The following is a 19,885-nucleotide window of genomic DNA, read 5'->3' on the forward strand; positions in this document are numbered from 1 at the left end:
GCGGCATTGGCGATTTCCCTCCCTACCATCGGTACACACGGCCGATCCTTTACATTTTTCGATACGCTGCAGACGGTAATCATCGGCACGTAGCTGCTGCTATTTGCCCCTTTTTCCGGGATTATTCATCGGTGTTCCTGTGTACGCCCCCAGAACCAACAATCATGGCCTCGATCACTTGGTTATGCGTGATTACGGTGTTGCTCTTAAGCGTCTTAGGTAAAACGGCTACGGGAGTTATGAATGTTGAAGAATTGTCATAGAACGGGTTTAAAAATGTAAATTAAGGTACAGATATACTGTACGTGTTCACAATAAACAGGTAGTTTCGGGGCGTCCCAACATCTGCGCACCATCAATGTGGACGGTGCGTATGGAAAATGGAATGCATCGAGTATTCCCTACTGCATCGACGCCGATTACTGTACGTCAATTTCTCAGTTTTTCGCGTGCAGTATAATAACGCAGTATACATACATAATCACACCCATAAGTGCTGCAATAATTTTCTTTTTACAGTATCTAATCAGGAAAGTAACTTTCGATTTGTATAAGCACAGTAGTGCTAAGTACGAGTACTCTGTACATGGTTTTAGCGTATAAGTGGATGTTTTTGTAATAATATTTGTAATAATATTATGTAATTTGTAATAATATTAATTTTGTAATAATATTATGTAACCATTTTGATAATGGTTTCCTCTTATACAGCCCCGACAGAAAGGTCAACAATTCAGCAGGCCATCCAGATCATGATGGATGCACTGTCCGGTAAACTGATATTTACTCCCGTGGACTGCACGGATAGCCGTTACAAGATACGCTTTACGGCGCTGACCGGAGGACCGTAAGCCATTATTCGAATCCGTTCGTAGGCCGACCACTCGTTTACTGTACGGTTGACTGTACGTCCGTACTGAATCCTACAGTAGTAAAAAGGATCGGTTCGCGAACGGATTCGATGTATCTGTAAGAGTATACTAGGGTAGTACATGTTATGCAAGACAAGCCTCCGTTTCTGCTAGGGTAGAATTTATTCTAGCTTGCTCAAAGTAAGGTCTGAAATTCAAACACTTTTGAGCCGTTTTTGCAATGAGATGAAATACAATGAGATTTAAAACTAACCAAATTATTTTACAAAAACCCCTGAAAATCTTTAATCGTTTAGGAGTTGAAGTGATTAACAATTTCTCGTCCTTTTTTATCGTTTTGTCAGCTGCCTTTCGTCAAAACTTCGTTAAATCCTGTGATACCGTAGTATAAAACTGGCTTGTTAAGAGTTTAAAATAATACTTAAAATAACCAGGTTTTAAATTAATCAGCTATTTCAAACACGCAGAAAGCCTATTTCGTTATGGAATTGATACGACGTTGTAGCTTGAAATTTTGAAAATATACCGTAAATAATTTCACCCTACTGCAGCTTAAAGCGAAGCCAACTGACCACAGTGGAAGTCGGCTTTACTGTTGGGCAACCATACTAATGATACATTTACTTAGAGTTCGAAACCCATCCTAAGATTTTGTGCCATTCCACAGAGGCAGCGCCAACCGCATCTCCTCGTCCAGTGATCCTGGTGTTAATTCAGCCCAGCAGAGGGCGTCCCAGACCGAGCAAGTGGTGGCCATTGCCCGTGACAGTCTGGGCTGCTCCACCGATGTGCACTGTGCCCTCAAGTTCATCGCCATCTGTCTGGGCAAACGGGAGGAACAGCTGCGCAAGGATCGCGACCAGTATATTACCGTCACGCTCAGCAACGCCGTTACACCGGTACGCCAGTCATCATTAGCTTAATAAAACTGCACCGGGTTTTTACCAAATTAAGAAGCACGTTTCCTACCTAGTCGTCCCGTGCATCGGCACTGCGCATCTAATTAAGGGGATAAGATGAAATCGGGTTGGGAATTTCGTGGAAATATAGTGTTTGAATATAGTAACTGACAGCTTGATGGGTTCGCAGAGTCAGTTCACTACTTACCTGGACACCCAGGCGTATATTGGCCGATTCGGCTACGACTACTGCAGCATAACGGTAAGTTTATATAACCGTTACTAATGGAGAACGTTGTGTAGTGTCGTTTCTAGTTACAGTTCCCGCGGATGAATTACCGTAAACTAGAATAATATTAACAAGTCTAAGAAGCTGTCTACCATTGTATGGTGTTCTCTGGATGACAGCATAACCAGCCGACCGATTACGCCAAACCCGGCACGGTGGTCTTCACCGTCCCTGCGGGCAAGCCAAACAGTCCGGGCTGTATCCCCAAACTCAGCAATATCAGCAACACCGACTGCCAGCTCATCAGTTTGTTGTACGGGCTCGACGCGACTTTATGCAAGCCGTGTAAGTTATGCGTGATGCATCGATCTAACTGCGGAAAATAATTCCTAACCACAATAATCAGTTAGCATAACCACGACCTATAATAACCTTTGCTGCAGTAAACTGCGCCGCACAATCCTGCGTGACGACCACCACGACCACGACGACAACCACGCCCACCACACCGACGACCACCACTGCCTTGACAACCACCGGGGCATCCACCGACAGCACAACGTCCACAACACCAACAACACCAACGACAACACCAACGACCGGCACGACAACGGCTATGACCTGTCCAACGGCGGCGACGGTTCCAACAAGTATGGGAACATTTATTTTTCTATGGATATAAAATTATTAATGAAATAATTTATAAAAAAAATCACAAGCCTGCGGTGCAAAAGAATTCTTTGACTTGCAATGTAATTTTGCCATAAACGTCGTTATCTTGTTATTCCTCCTTCAGCAACCCCGCCCCCGACATGTTCCGTTGACTTCTGCGCCACACCCACTCCGACCATCGACGAGGCGAGCATTCTCTGGAACGACAAGTATTACATGTTTTCCGGTACATGATCGAGACTTTCCCGATCCGCTAAATTTGCCGTAAAACAGTTCCGTTCAAATTGCAGGTGACTGCGCCGTACAGATCGACGATCATAACAAAATCATCGGCACGTCGGTGCCGGTCAGCTATGTCCTGCCCGGAGTCTCCGGTCCCGTGAGATCCATCTGGACGGACCTAAAATATAAGATCACGCGTGTCGTCACCGACGTACGTGCTTAAAAAGAAATAAAAGTAATTTGCTTAAAATACAACGTCAGCTTCCGTCGAAGAAAACTCCCGTTCTGGTGGTTATCTACGGTTATACCAATGCGGCTTGGCGAACATATTCTGTTGCGATGAATACAACTGCATAATTATTTTTTGGGAATATCCTTGATTCCCGTCTTTCCTTTGCAGACAACACAGTACAACTGTTATGCCGCCGGGTGTTTTCCCGTATCGCCGATGGTAGACGATATCCGACCCCGCTGGGAGTTCATTCGCACCGATTCCGGCGGACTTATGGCGACAACCAGCCCGTACACAACGTACTCCTACGACGGTATGCGGTGCACGCGCACAACCGCGTATCACGCCAATTCACTTGACACATCTAACCAACATCTATAACCTTTTGCAGCGGATGTTCTGGCCTATGCAGCGGATGATGACTCGGGCAATCTGGTCGGGATCGGGAATTTGTGTATACTTACCGATCCTAACTGCAAAATCACGCAGGGATGGAATGCCGTGTACATGGTCAGTTCAAAGTGCTTATTAAGATAAAAAGCGACAAACAACAGCAAAAATAGTCGATTCCTTTGCACGGAATTTTTCTTATTTCGGCCATTCGTTAAATCATTGCCTTCTCCTTCGAAAAATTTTATAAATGGGCTCTCCTTAGCTTTGTGCTAGATGACAGTTAACTGGGTTCCCAGGTTAACTTATGTTAAACCTTTTAACTTTGTCAATTTACTAGATGAGAGCCAGATGTGTAACCGCGTTATTGTATAAGGAAGTAACGGAGCCCATTTATAGGTTTTTTCGAAGTACGCTTAATTTACATTTATGAACCGGTCCATAAACCGGTTTTGGAATTTCCTAACAAAACACAGCTTTTAGAAATGACCAGTTTAGACCTTAGACTTTGCTCATAAGTTTGTAAGTGTACTGTGTACGGAGTACTGTAAGCTTTAAACTAAATTACCCGTACACTGATTTTTTTTAAAAATAAAATGATTGACAGAAATTTAAACTAAAATTTAAATTCCAATGACCGGTTTACAAAGACGTGCATTTAAAGTTACTGAAATACGAAGAACGTAGCGACAGTTTTTTTTTGCCCCGCGGCCGGCGTACGACTTTGTAGCCCACCAGATGGTTAACTCTTCCGCAGTACAAAAGCACCATATTAATTAGCCACAACATCACACTCCCGCCGGGCACAAAGCAGGATTTTTCAGCTCGGCTGTTTTCAGTCCCTGTTGTTTGCTGGATGATGCACGGTAACGTAAAGTATGTATGATTAGGTGAAAGGCACCGCTGGGATAAACTATGTCAACGTTATCGGCACCGGCGACGACGGCAACCAGTACCTTAACACCATGTTCTGGGTTGCCACCGACTACTTTGCCTATTTATCGAATGGTGATCTGCTCTCCAAAGCCCTCCAGTGCCCCAGCCCGTAAGCAACCCCCATGGCATGCGGAGTCGGCAACCGAAATCCATGTACGATCATATCGTAGATGGGATCTTTTTTCAAAATGTGAACTGTAACTTTTGCATTGCGACCATACTGCACGTTTTATAAGTGTGACAAATTAGCCCAATTCGGCAAATCGTGCCATACTAGTAATGCAGGGAATGAACCCCTCTTACTAACTCTGCAGGTTAATGTTCTTATCGTTGATAAGACAGATTGAAAACAGGAGTTACCTTGAAAATACCGGCAATAAATTTCCAGATTGTCTGCGCGGTCGTTCACTGAAGAGAAATAAACTGTTATGTTATACTTTGTATCATACGTACACCAGGGTAGCCAACATGTCTACATTTATACAACTCAGAATGTAAATTTACAAGTGAATGTAAATCTTCGCCCATTATTATTTCTATCAAGCAAAAGCTAAAAAAGTATTTTTTTCACTTTGTTGCAAAACTGATCTACGTTTCTAAGCGATACTTTACCCTTTACTTTTTTGAAGTAACCACTTCCCAACAAACACATGCTTCGCTTAAATTCGCCACTGAACAAACCGATGGAAATTGGAAATCTATCCAGCAAGCACAGATTCATTCTGGGAGCGCGTATCTTTTATGTATCCCATGCTGTCGTCCGTATGCAACAACTTCAGAATCTTAGCGTACTAGTATCCATACTGTATTCGTTTCGTATCGCTGGAGTGTCCAGTTAATTACTTCAGGTTTCTTATTATTTGATGTTCTTCGTGAATCAGGATATGTGATAGTGCCGAATTGCACCCGGCTTGGCTACTCAATAAACATTCAGTCAATCAATTAGTGGAATACATGCGGATTACTTAGAGAATACTCCAGGAATCTTGTGGAATACGGCACTGAAAAAAAAGGACGTAGAATTAGTAGGATGGCTGGAACAGTAGTAGGATACATAAAGGCTACGTAGAAGAATACTGTGGAATACGACGGGATGCTCCGGATACATATCAAACATCAACAGGTACTGAAAATTTAACTTGTACAAACTGTGCCATAAGTGTAGCTATGAAAGTACGAACACAGTTGAGCGGTATGATTTTCTGCAAATTCAGAATTGGTACAACACCCGTGTAGACTTGTTACTCGTAAAGGCGTGGATGAATCTGATCTTTCAGAAACGAGCGAAAATATTGAAGCACATTAAGCAAAATAGGTTAAAATTTAAGAAAGATTTCATGCTTCTCCGGTTTTTGTTGGTAATTTCTCAACATCACAAATTTTTATGTCTCGCGATGGAATTCAAAAAGGACCTCCCATTGATCTGCAACGAACAAATTCATGCAACGATAAGTCCAGCGGTAAATTATTCCAGCGTAGCAACGAATAAATATGCTTTTGCTAATAACCACGTCAACCAAGCATTCCAAAACTAAATCTGCATACCTCGAAACGCTCTGCGACCGGCATTCTCCCGACAATCGGAAGTCCTTTACGCACAAGTGTCTCCAGGTGAATATCTCGCGACGGCTTGTCCCGCAGCCGTATACAGAGTGTCCCCATGATCACATGCTCAGGGAACACAAAGCATACTGGTTTATCCATATATCGGGCATGCATCCGGCCATGTTATTATAACTCTGATAAAATGTCGTCAATCAGCGCATAATTAAGCCATAATACGCTGACCGCTGAGGGAAATTTTACGCTGACAGAAGTGATTCGCGTAGACAAAACACAAAGAACCCGGCTGTGATGACGTTGTTCCTCTCCGCCGGTAGTGTGCACTGTGCGGTGTGCGGTATGCTATACACTGAATACATCTTGTATACTCGTAGATTCCTGGTAAAGGATTATAGGCACGTGGCTGCTGGTGTGTAATCTTTTGAGGGATTGTCTGCTTATCCCTGTTCCTGTTAGCGCCCACAACAACCGAGCATTATGACACTGACCCCATCGGTATGCATGGGAATAGTGCTTATTCTACAGGGTGCCACAGGTAACAGAGACAGAGTAATATAATTGCTATTAGAACAGAGTAATATAATTATTAACAGAGGTAACAATTATTATTATTTATTATTCGAGCCTTATTGAGTCTAGGTTTTTGGCAGTCGGTAATGATTGTTGAACTGTACTTTTTTAAAATGTATGGCACTTCACGCAAACAGGCAGTTTTGGCGCATCCCAGCATCTGCGCACCACCAACGTGGATGGGGCATATGGAAAATGGAATGCATCGAGTATACCCTTCTGCATTGATTTGGATTACTGTACGTTGATTGAAGTGTACTGTACAATATATACCGACACACCAGTTCACCATTGCATACCTACACTTAGTCTTCAGAGTATACAAGTATAGATAGTTGTAATTTGTTAATGTAACCTATTTTTCAGTTAATACGTTCAGTTGCAGTAGTCCTCTTGATATCTTAAACAACGTTTTATCATATTGCACTGTGTGAAAATGTATCACGTGCCCATTGTAGGCGAAGACAGATCAGAGAGAACTTCATCTTGTAAAAATCGAATTTTAACTTTATATATTTATTGTTTTTAATTTAAAATTGAAATTTATGGTGTTCTATGTAGCCGCGACAGAAAAGTCAACAATTCAGCAAGCTATCCAGATCATGACGGATGCCCTGTCCAATAAGATGGTATTCACTCCTGTGGACTGCACGGATAGTCGCTATAAGATCCGCTTTACGGCGCTGACCGGCGGACCGTAAGTCAAATAAATATATTCGGATAAATTATAGCTAGAATATTGACTTTTTTAGCGACAGCACTTATATTTAAGACTAGACAGTCGCGCGCTTCAACATCCAGCATTTCGTACTCACGTGGCGCAGTACACTGCCCGACAAAAGTAAAATATCCGGCTGTCGTACAGCGTACTGCGCCGCGCCACAAGCGTACCGAATGCTGGAAATTTAGTATGCAGCGTGCATTTTCTTACCGTCCTCATCAATAGAGGCAGCGCCAACCGCACCTCCTCATCCAGTGATCCCGGGGTCAATCGGGCGCTCCAGACCACCCAGACCGAGCAGATGATAGCCATCGCCCGTGACAGTCTGAGCTGCTCCACCGATGTCCACTGCGTCCTCAAGTTCATCGCCATCAGTCTTGGCAAACGGGAGGAACAACTGCGCAAGGATCGCGACCTGTATATTACCCTGAACCTCAGCAACGCTGTTACTCCGGTACGCTTCTACCTTAGGTTATAAGGTTATACAAGCTGCGCTCTGCTGATAGATTGTTCAATTCGCAGAGCCTCTTTACCGTTTACACGGACTCGCAGGCGTACTGGGGCCGGTTCGGCTACGACTACTGCAGCATAACGGTAATGTACTGCTGATAATTACTGGTATTGATAAGTCTCCAGATTAATGTCGTCGCCGTGGTTATTGGACCGCTGAATGAACCCCTGGAAATGTTAATATACATATTATGAGATTGAATCAGCTTATAGTTGTACGGTGTTTCGCTTGTTGACTGCAGCATAACCAACCAACGGATTACGCCAAACCCGGCACGGTGGTCTTCACCGTCCCTGCGGGCAGGCCTAACAGTCCGGGCTGTATACCGAAACTCAACAACATCAGCAACACCGACTGCCAGCTCATCAGCATGTTTTACGGTCTCAACCCGGGTTTATGCCTGCCGTGTACGTTACTGGCCATGGTGGATACTATTCTCATCCTGATACACTTCTACTGATCGAAATGAATGATTGATGAATACAATGAATGATGATTGATGAATACACGAAAACAATTTTCCTGTACTGCAGTGAACTGTGCCGCCCAATCGTGCGTGACCACTACGACCGCAACGACGACAACCACACCCCTAACGACCACACCGACAACTACAACTGCCTCGACAACCACCGGGACGTCCACTGACACCACAACGTTAACGACAATCTCGACAACGACGGCGTTGACGACGACACCGACGACCGACACAATCACGGCTGTGACGTGTCCAACGGCGGCGACAGCTCCAACGAGTAGGGGAATTTTATTTTTACTATACAGTTACACAGAACAGCCAAACTGAAAATTAATTATCGCAAAGGGCTACACTGCACAGTTTTACAGCCGCAGTCAGGATTTTCCGTAAATAATAATAATTTTGACATTAGCTCATTGGCCCTAAATACCAAAAAACCGATGTCATAGAAAGTAAATTTTTAATAAATTTTCGTATTGCATGTTTCAGCAACCGTGCCCCCGACATGTTCCGTTAACTTTTGCGCCACGCCCACTCCGACCATCGACGAGGCGAGCATTTTGTGGAACGACAAGTATTACATGTTTTCTGGTAAAAAAATTTATCTTCTACAGCATTCGCCAAATAAAAAGCTTTCCCTTGTCTCTGTTACAGGTGACTGCGCCGTACAGATCGACATCACCAACAAGATCATTGGCCCATCGGTGCCTGTCAGCTATGTTCTGCCGGGGGTCACCGGTCCTGTGCGCTCCATCTGGACGGACCAAAAGTATCAGATCACGCGTGTCCGCACCGATGTATGTTGTATTAGGAAGTAATTTGCAGATCGTATGACATTTGCCGATAGTGGTACTTTAAGATAAACCGCCGCTCCGGCAGCCTACGGTGATACGTATTCCAGTTACCGTGATAGGGACTACTACGTTGATAGTTACCTGGTACTATGGTGGTGCTTCTGCGTGGCGATCGTTGTTGTATATTTCGATGGAAATGCTGGAATCGCTTTGCAGACAGCACAGTACAACTGCTGGGCATCCGGCTGCTTTCCCGTGTCGCCGATGGTGGACGATACACGCATCCGATGGGAGTTTATTCGCACCGATTACACCGGCGCTATTTCCACGGTCCGCCCGTACACCACGTACTCGTTCGATGGTATTAACTGGAGCACTTCTTTGACCGCCTAATACGAATATAATAAAATTATCTGTGACCTTTTGCAGCGGATATTTCGGCTTATGAACCGGATGATGGGGGCTTTCTGGTATCGACGTCATCATTGTGTGTCATTACCAATAACTGCAAGATCACACAGGGATGGAATGCCGCTTACATGGTCAGTTAAAACTGCAGACTTTGGTATCTTTCCCATGAGAAACACTTTCGCTGTGTAATTCCTACCCTTTTCATAAAAAAATTCACCTGTAGTATCAGCACCGGGTCTAGCTCCATTTGTTTAAGGATAATAGCTGACGGAAGTTATACGGACATTATACGGTACATTCCAGTCTTAGTTTTGACATTTTTCTACTGTACGATTAAATAGTGTATTCGGAATGAACTTCTTTAACAGATACAATATCATTTTATCTTAGCCGATGCAGAAAATAATTTTATTTTTACGTGTGAACCAACGCGGAAAAATTTTGTGGCGTGTTTTATTATTCGAAGTCGAGTAGCAAAAGCTTTCTGCAGAAGGTGCAATGTAGTGGGAAAAACAACGAAGTTTAAAGGGGATTGGCAATAACGGAGCTAAAAATAATCGCTGTCTACCTTTTGTCGGGTACGGAAATTACATATGTACAAAATAGCTGTGTTACTCTCAACGCCTCGATTGTTCATCCTCGACGATATAATATCATGTGTTCAACAGGTAAAAGGCGCCGGCAGTATGAACTATGTCAACGTAATCGGCATCGGTGACGACGGCAACCAGTACATCGAATCCCTGTTCTGGGCTGACACCGATGTCTACGTTTTCTTGACAAATGGGGATCTGCTGTCCAAATCCCTCCAGTGTCCAAGCCCGTAATAATACCGATCTAGACAAACCCGGGGATCCGAACTCCGAATTACGACCCAACAGATGTTTTTAATGGCAGTCACCACCATAACATTCCTGTTAACGACTGCTGCGTAATTTTCGGTCATCCTGACAGCTGTAAATTTAGATGTTGACAAAATGTTCTAATAAACTGGCCAAATTCGGGTACCATACTACGCAGTATTTGTACGTACCATACACGGGCAAAGCCTTATTTGCTGTGCGGATAGTGTCATCGCTTTAATTAGAAAAATAAATGCAAAAATTTATGTATGTAAAAAGTTTTGCCATAACCGGTGCAAAATCGTTGGTATTTATTGTATTTAACATTACTTTGTTGTGCAGTTAATAGTGAAACGCATACTGAAGTACATTATGTGCTATCAATTTATGTACGATACAGTACATTATGTACTCGTATCTCTTAACGGTTTGTGTTAACGGACTCTAGCGGCGGAAAATTACAGTGCACGTGGATAATGTGGTGGATACATATTGTCCTACTCCGGAAACACGGAGTATTCAAATACACACCGGTATTTTGTAAAACCACTGCACTTCCGAGATCTACCATATTGACTATGGTATCAGGCTTAGCAGCATATCTCTCGGTCTATCGTACATATGGTAGGGCGGTTTACTTTCTTCGCGATCCAGTACCATCATGTAAATTAAGTTATAGAGTAGGTAGGTAGTACATCTACACGACAAAATGACATCAGTCCTATAAATTTTGCAAAGTTTATTTGAATTTCGGTATTTTCTATTACTGTATCTGATAAACTTCTGCTAGGCTGTCGTATAAGTCTGCCAAATTATGGCTGAAATCTGCATTCCTTACTTAAGCATTCATTAATTTCGGCGTTGTACAAGCGTGGCTGAGCAGGTTTGTTTATCGTTATTATTCGTTGGCTTCAGCATCAGCGCACCACAATACACCCGTGCAGGCCTGCTGCAAACGTACGTATTTGACCCTTCCAAAAATATAACTTATTACACATGGGAATTACCGGGAACTGTTTATAAAATTATACAGCAATTTTTATTTTCACGTCACGTGCACCAAAAGCCATGGCCCATGCATCCTGCTGCATAGCCGCTGCTGCTGTAAAAACGCCAACTGCAATAAATCGTCGATCCATGCATAAACCGCCACTGTCTGTTTTGGTCGTTCCCGGCGTTTTTTAATCCAAGCCAGTTGCCATTAACAATCGCCACTTCGACGTTTTTTACCCATCCAACCCAACGGCATCTTCCGGGTGGCAGCGATTTTTAATTACCCCAGCATAATTAATAACGGCCCTTCCAGAAAGCTGTTTAATATTCTCCAGCCGGCGGATGATTATTCTGTGCACTACCGGCAAATAAATTCCTTTTCTAACGTGTCGCTATATAAGTTTCCTTACCGATCTCTAGCAGGCTGGCTTCTGACAGTGCTGGACATTTATACACCTCGGTGACCTTGACATAGATAAAATCATTTATATCCACAATGACAGCCTGTTTTATTGCCGGGATTGTGCTGTTGGGATGTGTGTTCCTTCAAGGTTAAACACAATCATCATTAGTTTTAATTTTGTAATGTTATTCTCGTTATACGTTAATAGTCGCATTATAATATTTTCAGAAAACTATTTTTGGTTCTTGTTTTGTTAGTAAACTTGGACAATTTGTTGGTACAGGTGTGACGGCACGCAGTGCTAACCTCCGCACCGTCAATACCGATTACCACTTCTCCACATGGACGAAAGGAGTGGCGATTCCTTATTGTCTGGATTCGACCTTTTGTACGATTTTCTCTCCCATCATAAAATATTACACTGGAACAGCGTAGCTGATTTGTATCACGCCGGTTGTGTTTTTCTACAGTGCAGAACGAGGTCGATGCGTTCAACAAGGCCCTCGCCAACATTACCGCTACTATCGGCAGCTGTATGACCTGGACCCCCGTAGCCTGCAGTGCCACAACATTTAAGAACCACTTCATGCCCTTAACGTAAGTGGCTCTATGTACTTGCACAGCAGTGAGACGGATTCCGGCCTTTAATTTCACCGCACCATAAAATTACCATTATACTGATTTTCCGCATTTTATCCTATTAGGGATGGTACGACCCCGTCGTTCGCTTATCCAGGAAAGAATTTAGATCTGGCCAATTACACAAAGTCGGGAGTATACGAGCAGGTTGTCGGATTACAGCGTTCCGATAGTACAATGTGTTCCACGGATTATCGTTGTATCATGAAATGGTTGGCTGTTACAATGACCTTGCGCATGGAACACCAACGCTACGATCGCGACCCGTACATCACCGTAATAACGGCCAACTTGCGCGTTCCGGTAAGACTACATGACTGGTTGTGGCAAAGAATCTGACAAAATTTTAAAAGGTTTTATGCCGGCATCGTAGTCAGCGTACACCAAGTATCTCGCAAACGGAGAAGCCTACTGGGGATTGTATCCCGTATACGACTACTGCAGTATCACGGTAAGGGACATCCTGTTGCTATTTTTCTTGCGGTTGTTTAAACGGCGCAACTCACCGCGTGTGATGTCGCAGCATAATCAAGATACCGACTACGCCGTAGCCGGCACCAAAGCCTTCACCGTCTCCCAGGCCCCCTACTGCATCCCCAAGCTGCCGACAATCAGCAAATACGACTGCTATTATCTTACCAAAAATTATCAATGCCCGTCAGCCGTCTGTGACAGTCTTCGTACGTCCGCTACTCGTATCAACGACATTATTCGCTGTGCTTAAAAAAATACGACATTTATATCCAAAATAATTTTATTTAATGTTAATTCAGTTAATTTGATTTAATCTCCTAGTCATGTAATAATGTAATAATAATGCAATAATGTAGGAATGTTTGCGCGTTTGTAATATTCAGTTTTCTGGTTAACTTTAAATGATTTTTCAGCCGACTGTGCGAGCCAGACCTGCCAGCCGGCGACAACCACTCCCACCACAACACCAACAACACCCACAACGCCCACCACGCCCACCACCCCCACGACCCCCACTACCCCCACCACGCCTACCACGCCTACAACGCCCACAACCACGCCCACCAGCACCACCACGGGTTCAACGACCACCTCCACGTCCACCACGTCGACCACCACCACGACCACACCTACCACCACAACAACCACCACCACCACCACAACCAGTACGATCACAATTTTCGATAATAATATTTTGTAACGATTGAATTTTAATGGACTGGGTATCTCCTTACAGCCGCGCCCGTGTGCATCGACTTTTGCCTGGACACGACCAACATTGACGAAGCGTCCAAACTCTATAATGGAAACTACTACATGTTTTCCGGTAACCTATTTTAAGTGCCCGCTTTCTATGAATGCAGCGGGTCAAGTTAACCTCAAGTTCCGTATTCCAGGAAACTGCATGGTACAAATCGATACCAGCAACAAATTGGTTGGCCGTTCAGTGCAGATCAACACACTCCTTCCCGGTGTCACCGGACCGGTGAAGTCGGTGTGGACGGATAAGTACGGGACCACGTTCGTTATCACCGGCACGGTACGAGGAGCAGCATTACGGTATAGCCATTTTCATTTTCTTTCGCATATGACAGCAGTGTCTATTTTTCTAGGCTCAATATCAATGCCTCGGTACCCCGGTCAACTGCATCACCCTCCCGATTGTGGACACGGCTTTTCCCCGTACGGATTTCTTAGGAACCTTCTTTAGCTTGACCTGTGAGTTCTGAGTCGCGATAACTTGTTCACCGACATTATGTCGACTGGCTCTTCGTCGACCACATCACCAAGTCGACCGCCTCGGTTAAGAAGATCTGAGAAAACTAAGAAATTTATGACAACACCAAAGTGTTTTTAGGTTTTTTACGATTTCGTAGGTTTTTTAAAAAAACTCGAGAAAACCTAAAAAATCCAAGACTGTTTGAACTAACATGAGCTCCATTTTGTGACGGGTCGAAATTGTATCTGTTGGTCGACGAATTTCCGTCAACGAAATGGCGGGTCACACAGATGTAATCATGCTAGCTAGGAAATGACCATATTCCGTGTTGCAGCGGCCGCCCCGACCACTACCTATCAGAACGATGCGCAGAATGCCGTGGTCCCCATCTCCCTTGGTGTTAATTGCCAGTACACCGGCACGTGTGTGGTGGATCCGGCGACATGGAGTGCCATGTATACTGTAAGCTATTGGCATATTTTTGTTGGAACTGCCCACAACTATGCAAGGACAAAACTATCCTCAATTATACGTAAATGTACTGCTGCTGCCACCCACCGGAGCGCAGCGTTACGCCAGTACATTTGGTTAACTGAGACGCGTTCCATTAGCATCCTGTTTAGCTACAACGTAAAACTCCAGCCTGGCGACGGCAGGCTCTACATGAAGATGGTTCGAATAGCATGGTTTTCACTTTTGTATACCGTTCTTGAGGCACAGCTGAATGACTTTCGTGATCATCCGAGGGTTACTCGGAAAGTAATGATAACTATCGCACGATTTTTTATTGCATCAGCGCTTTCCTCGTATTTTCTCAAAACAATGTCCCTTAATCTCTATACAACGCAAACAGCTAAACAGCCACTCATCAAACGTTTTCGAAAAGAAATTAGGCGGTATCTTAGAGATCGGTGTACTGATATTTTCTTCCAGTTATTCATAATTTCAAACTTTTTGCCCCGCAACAATTTTTTCAAGCCAGGAAATATTTGGAACAGATAAAGGACTAAGGTAAACTAAGAAAAATAATGTGGAACGATAATTTTACTCCAGGCCGAGAAAAAAAATAAATCAGGGACGGGGTGCTTATCTGTGGATTTTCGCGATATTGCACCACACGGATGATACCGTGCCAGAAACCATTTTCTTCTGCGTTATCAGTAAGCAGCTGCAGCACACTCTCGACACCTTTCCTTCCATAATGATTAGACCCTCTGCTATTGCTTCGGGGTCGGAAAAGGATCTTTCTCGATCAGGGTTTTGACTATGATTACTTTTCGAAAGTGGAAACTCAAAAAATATTCCAAAATTTGAGCACCGTTGTCAAAACGGAGTGCTCGGTGGGAGTTCGCTGGAACCAACTGGCAACATCAGCAAAGAATGGTCCTTATTAAGGCGACAGAACAGGCAATACAGCATGAAAAATTCTACACTTCTCTCTGCAAATCAATTTTTCAAAATAATATCATGAAAACTGGCCAGTAATTAAGGCAACGCTTTCAGTGATCAGTGAAAAATCAGCGCTACCCAGCCATGTTCAGAGCCTTGCTAGCCGCCAACCTTAGGCGGTATGGCCACGGCCATTGCCCTATGATCTAGTTATGAATGCTACAGTTTTTAAAAAATCAGTGCATAATTTTATGATTATTAACTGATACTGATTATCATTACTTTCCGAGTAACCCTCGTAATTATGCAAAAAACTCTATCTCAAAATTTTTAAAATTTTTTCTAATAACACACTGGTTCGATCTCTCTAGATTGTGAAATGAATTTGGAAAATTTCAAAGTCCATTATAAATTTTTACTGATGCTACTGAACCTCTGATCCGTTGTGGGTTTGCACAAACGTCAGCACAGTTACGTTGTATACTTCTATAAACCCTTTAATACGGCACCCCTCCAACTCTTCTGTACTATATCCCGGCAGCCGGCTAGTTAAAAGTGCAGTATAGCATCTAGTGTGAATTTTACTCGTACTTATGCTGGAACTTACAGCTTATACTGATTTTAAGTAAAAAGTAGAGCACTTTTACTTAAGTATACTGATCATAAGTAAAACTCGAGACTTTTATTTACGCTGCAGCTCAAGTAAAACCCACCGACTTTTACTTATAATGAGTCTATTTTAACTGTTTTACTTAAGCTGATCAAAAGTACTCAAGCACCGAAGCAAAACTCAAAAAATTTTATTTTTTAAAAATTTTTTAAAGTTGCTGTCTGCTGCAATAGCACTTTGAAAATTTCTGTAAAATGCTGTCTTCCCACTGGTAACGTCGCCTTGCGAATGCAAACTCTGTTAGCTAATCGCAAGATAATCTTGCTTGTTACGAATCACAATTTTGTATATTCTTTTACTATTGATTTTTTGTGCGGCTGTGCCAGACAACTTTAGTTCTCAAACATAGGATTAGGGAGCCCCTGAGCTCTCCGCGTGGAAAGCCGTGTTCGTCCGTTTAAAAAATTCAGCTCTCTCCCGGTTTCCCTTCCGTAAACTACCTGAACCGGAGCCGTTTCCCGTTCAGTTCCGGCCCGTCTACGATAGAGTGGTATACCGGCCCAAGTCCTGGCCCGTTACGTCGATTCCGCTAGATGGCTCATGCAAGCGGAACCTGCTTGTGCAGTCGGTTTCGGCGAGCAAATACGGTCAAAACTGCTAAACAGCGATCCCCATCCAGTATTAAACCTTTTTTGCCTATTTTAATTTTGTAAAGCTTTCTATTCGGGTCTTCAGATTATCACAAAAAACTGCCTTTGCCTGCTTACAATTAGGCTGATAATTACGCTTCTTAAATTTTTGCTAAAAGTTAAATTACTTTAGCTGATGACTTTTACTTCAGCCTAAAATTTCTAGTTATTACTTAAGCTGATTATAAGTAGTCACTAATTTTACTTATGACCGGCTCAAGTCCAAAGCTTCTGCTTTTACTTGCACTTATTATACTTAACAAGGTAGAATTATAGCTTTCGATCAGCTTAAGTAAAACTACAAGTTAATTACTTCTAATCAGTCAAATATTCACCAATAGCATCTGCCTAGTATAGCTGAAAATGCAGCGTAGCATCTGTACGTACAGATGCTCCGCCGACCAATAGAAAAATTCGAAAGCAGTTGAATCGAGTGCAGATGATAAACGTGCAGTCGCCAGCGAGGACGGTTGCTCATGCTGCATTTTCAACTAGCCGGCTGCCGGAATCTGGTACAGAAGTCAAAGGGGTGCCGGAATAAAAGGTTTATCGAAGTATGGCATCACAGAGGACGCGTAGCCGTAGCCCGTATGTATCTCGGCCGGTCAGATAAAGTCCTTAATACGAAATCCATTAGCCAACACATTTTCTTTGTGGAGCTCCTCTAAAGACTGCCTGTCGTTATAGGACTGAATCTATGGCACTACTGAAGTTCACCTAGGTCGTTAAGACCTGAAATAAAACTTATTGTAGTAAATACATGTGAGTGCTTTTATTTGACGTCAGAATTATTTGTTCTTGCAGCTTGCTATATCACCCACGTTTGGCATAATGTACGTCATCGGTAAGAGTCCGGCCACGCCGGGACCGGTGCAGCGGGCCATGATGACCTTAATGCAGGCGGACGTAATAACTCCGGCCAACGCCGGCGCCGGTACCAGCAACAATTTGGCTACGGTCGGCAATGATGGTGTCCTGCTTAGTACCGTCCTGGGTTGTCCTAATGCGGGGGCAGGATAAACTGCACCTTCACAGCCAATACGTCAAAAGCTATAATTTGTCGCCTTGGGATGGGAAAAACAAGTCTTTTCGACTGTTTGGCTTGATCTACTTTTTTACTACTTGATCATGTTTGCTGGAGTGTTTTCTGCACAGACGTGTCGCTTTCCTAATGTAAGAAAAGCTGGAGTATAAGGAGCAGTGCTTTAAATTTTCCGATTCTTACATTTCTGGCACCTTTAAAGTGTATTAACAAAACCATTAAGAAAAGACTGCAATAAAATTAGATGCCAGACAGAAAGCTAACTGTCATCTGGGGATTGTTATTCAAGCACTTTGGTGAACACCAAAACGGACATTAAGTTTTAAGGTTAAACTGAAACCCTAGAAATATAGTTGTACGGTAATTATGTAGGATCTCTGGTGTCTGTATAATTATGTAGAACTAATAATTCTCCACCGTCCTTCTGGATAGATGAACACAGATGTGCCCCCGAAAAGTACGTTCGATATTATCGAAGCGCTTTTACTACCACTCGCACTTTTTCACATTGGGCTTAAGCCGCATTTCGTGTACATCGCGAAGGCTGGTACTGCAATATAATGGCGCATTTTCTACTTAAAGTGGTTTCAATTTATTATTTAACATAGGCGAATTTAGCTCGCTTGGGTGGAAGGGGCACATAGAACCAAGAACCCCAAAGACAGCAAAATAACTTACCGCAAAACTTATAAAAAATATTATATAAAGTACGAACAGAATCAAAATGGTCGGTACAGCAAGGTGTCAACTGTCAAGTCAAAAATTACATGACAAATGGACGTTTTCGCGCGAAGCGCGAAGGGAGCGAACGTGTTAACTGCAGAAATCGCTAAAAATTCCATAAAAAATAGCTGAAATAACTGAATTGTTTCTACAGCTGAAGTCAAAAACCAAAAAAACAGTGCGATATTTCATGTACAGAGTTCAGAAAACCAGTGAAATTTCGCGCGAAGCCCGAAGCCGACGGACGTTTTTACACCTGGATTTGCTAGAAATCTGATAAAAAATAGTAAATTATTACGAGTTCCTGAAAGAGCTCCCTTTGGAACATGGCTTATAGATAAAAGATTATGATCTATTCCATGATAAATACGCGCAGCGCGCTTCATGGAAAACAGTGAACAATGCACGGAAATAAATTGACCAAATATTGAGCAATGGTGTTAAGTTACAATCGTTGAAATGCAACCCCGAGGCACTTTCCCGCGAAGCGCGAAGCTAACAAACGGCTTGGCTACACAAACCGCTAGAAATTCAGTAAAAAATAGCAGTATCTGCAGTTTTTCCAAAGGCGGTAAAATTTTTCGAGCAATAGTCTCTCTCCCCTTTCCCTTTTTGAATTACCCATTTCCATTCCCCGAGGGACATGTGCCCCCGTGCCCTTTCCTTAAATTCGCCCCTTTCATATTCTTGTTATTAGCACAAGCCAGTTACATTGAGAAAATTCTGTAACTAAACAGCGCCAATTAAAATAAAAGAATCTCTTCAAAGCTGGCAGTTCCGCCATGCTCCCGAGGAAGGAAACCGCGTTGCCTCGTTGCATTCCGATCGACAAGCGTTGGCGTCGGGATTCGTGAGAGCGAGGTTCACCATAGTGCTGCTGCAGCCGCTGGCTGATTTCCTTAATTGGAACTGAACCGACTTTCCCCAGTGGCCGAGCTTCTTATTAATTAATTCTGTAACAGAAGTAGTGCATGAAATCATTTTCGGTGACGAAAATCAAAAAGATATATATGTGTCTGTAGATACATACTACCAGTAGGAAAACGCACTAAACTATGCATTTGTCGACCGGAGCGCAGGTACTGCATTAGGGTCCAAGGTTGAAGCCAGTTCGTACGGTGCTACTGGAGTCACAATTAAGAAAACACGGTTCCTGCAAGAAAATAAGTCAGTAACGTGGCTAGCTAGCTCCTACCAGCTAGCTCTACATTCCCAAATGGGTATTGGGAATTTATTTTGTCCCAGTGGTAATAAGAACAACATACTGGTATTGCTATACAATGTGCAGCCACGTATGCATCTGTATACTGTTGCGCTTACATGTAAACAAGTGTTTATGCAGTTGTTGTGACCGTTTGTGAT

At 43.2% G+C, this 19,885-nt stretch overlaps 3 protein-coding genes across 3 annotated transcripts; all 3 read left to right on the forward strand.

Annotated features, from left to right (window-relative positions):
• The first annotated feature begins 33 nt into the window (after window positions 1-33).
• LOC129600391 (uncharacterized) lies at window positions 34-4,858 on the forward strand. The gene is made up of 12 exons (XM_055498884.1): window positions 34-219; window positions 323-424; window positions 712-847; window positions 1,540-1,771; window positions 1,962-2,033; window positions 2,180-2,345; window positions 2,444-2,650; window positions 2,797-2,898; window positions 2,963-3,105; window positions 3,295-3,439; window positions 3,518-3,636; window positions 4,407-4,858. The coding sequence occupies exons 1-12, from the start codon at window positions 165-167 to the stop codon at window positions 4,563-4,565; spliced, it is 1,638 nt and encodes a 545-aa protein (XP_055354859.1). The 5' UTR covers window positions 34-164; the 3' UTR covers window positions 4,566-4,858.
• Window positions 4,859-5,557: 699 nt separating this feature from the next.
• Window positions 5,558-10,593, forward strand: LOC129600390 (nuclear pore complex protein DDB_G0274915-like). The gene is made up of 13 exons (XM_055498883.1): window positions 5,558-5,575; window positions 6,390-6,550; window positions 6,723-6,824; window positions 7,147-7,282; window positions 7,532-7,760; window positions 7,829-7,900; window positions 8,059-8,224; window positions 8,351-8,572; window positions 8,785-8,886; window positions 8,950-9,092; window positions 9,306-9,450; window positions 9,519-9,631; window positions 10,169-10,593. The coding sequence occupies exons 2-13, from the start codon at window positions 6,493-6,495 to the stop codon at window positions 10,325-10,327; spliced, it is 1,647 nt and encodes a 548-aa protein (XP_055354858.1). The 5' UTR covers window positions 5,558-5,575; window positions 6,390-6,492; the 3' UTR covers window positions 10,328-10,593.
• A 1,135-nt stretch (window positions 10,594-11,728) lies between these two features.
• Window positions 11,729-17,984, forward strand: LOC129600387 (uncharacterized). The gene is made up of 12 exons (XM_055498880.1): window positions 11,729-11,886; window positions 12,022-12,126; window positions 12,209-12,335; window positions 12,443-12,680; window positions 12,751-12,828; window positions 12,901-13,057; window positions 13,265-13,516; window positions 13,588-13,677; window positions 13,748-13,890; window positions 13,964-14,069; window positions 14,405-14,532; window positions 17,563-17,984. Exons 1-12 carry the CDS (start codon window positions 11,832-11,834, stop codon window positions 17,776-17,778), a joined length of 1,695 nt encoding a protein of 564 aa, XP_055354855.1. The 5' UTR covers window positions 11,729-11,831; the 3' UTR covers window positions 17,779-17,984.
• Window positions 17,985-19,885: the final 1,901 nt, after the last annotated feature.

This window comes from Paramacrobiotus metropolitanus, unplaced genomic scaffold, assembly GCF_019649055.1.
Source record: "Paramacrobiotus metropolitanus isolate TYO unplaced genomic scaffold, Prichtersi_v1.0 Parri_scaffold0000175, whole genome shotgun sequence".
NCBI lineage: Eukaryota > Metazoa > Tardigrada > Eutardigrada > Parachela > Macrobiotidae > Paramacrobiotus > Paramacrobiotus metropolitanus.

Bases quoted from the DNA above. Each gene is read 5' to 3' on its own strand.
- LOC129600391 (XM_055498884.1), top strand. From the start codon at position 165: ATGGCCTCGATCACTTGGTTATGCGTGATTACGGTGTTGCTCTTAAGC. The intron at 2,346-2,443 runs GTAAGTTATGCG...CCTTTGCTGCAG, and splicing joins CGCGACTTTATGCAAGCCGT to TAAACTGCGCCGCACAATCC. The intron at 3,106-3,294 runs GTACGTGCTTAA...TTTCCTTTGCAG, and splicing joins TCACGCGTGTCGTCACCGAC to ACAACACAGTACAACTGTTA.
- LOC129600387 (XM_055498880.1), top strand. From the start codon at position 11,832: ATGACAGCCTGTTTTATTGCCGGGATTGTGCTGTTGGGATGTGTGTTC. The intron at 11,887-12,021 runs GTTAAACACAAT...TTGTTGGTACAG, and splicing joins GGGATGTGTGTTCCTTCAAG to GTGTGACGGCACGCAGTGCT. The intron at 13,517-13,587 runs GTACGATCACAA...ATCTCCTTACAG, and splicing joins CACCACCACCACCACAACCA to CCGCGCCCGTGTGCATCGAC.
- LOC129600390 (XM_055498883.1), top strand. From the start codon at position 6,493: ATGACACTGACCCCATCGGTATGCATGGGAATAGTGCTTATTCTACAG. The intron at 7,283-7,531 runs GTAAGTCAAATA...CCTCATCAATAG, and splicing joins ACGGCGCTGACCGGCGGACC to AGGCAGCGCCAACCGCACCT. The intron at 9,093-9,305 runs GTATGTTGTATT...ATCGCTTTGCAG, and splicing joins TCACGCGTGTCCGCACCGAT to ACAGCACAGTACAACTGCTG.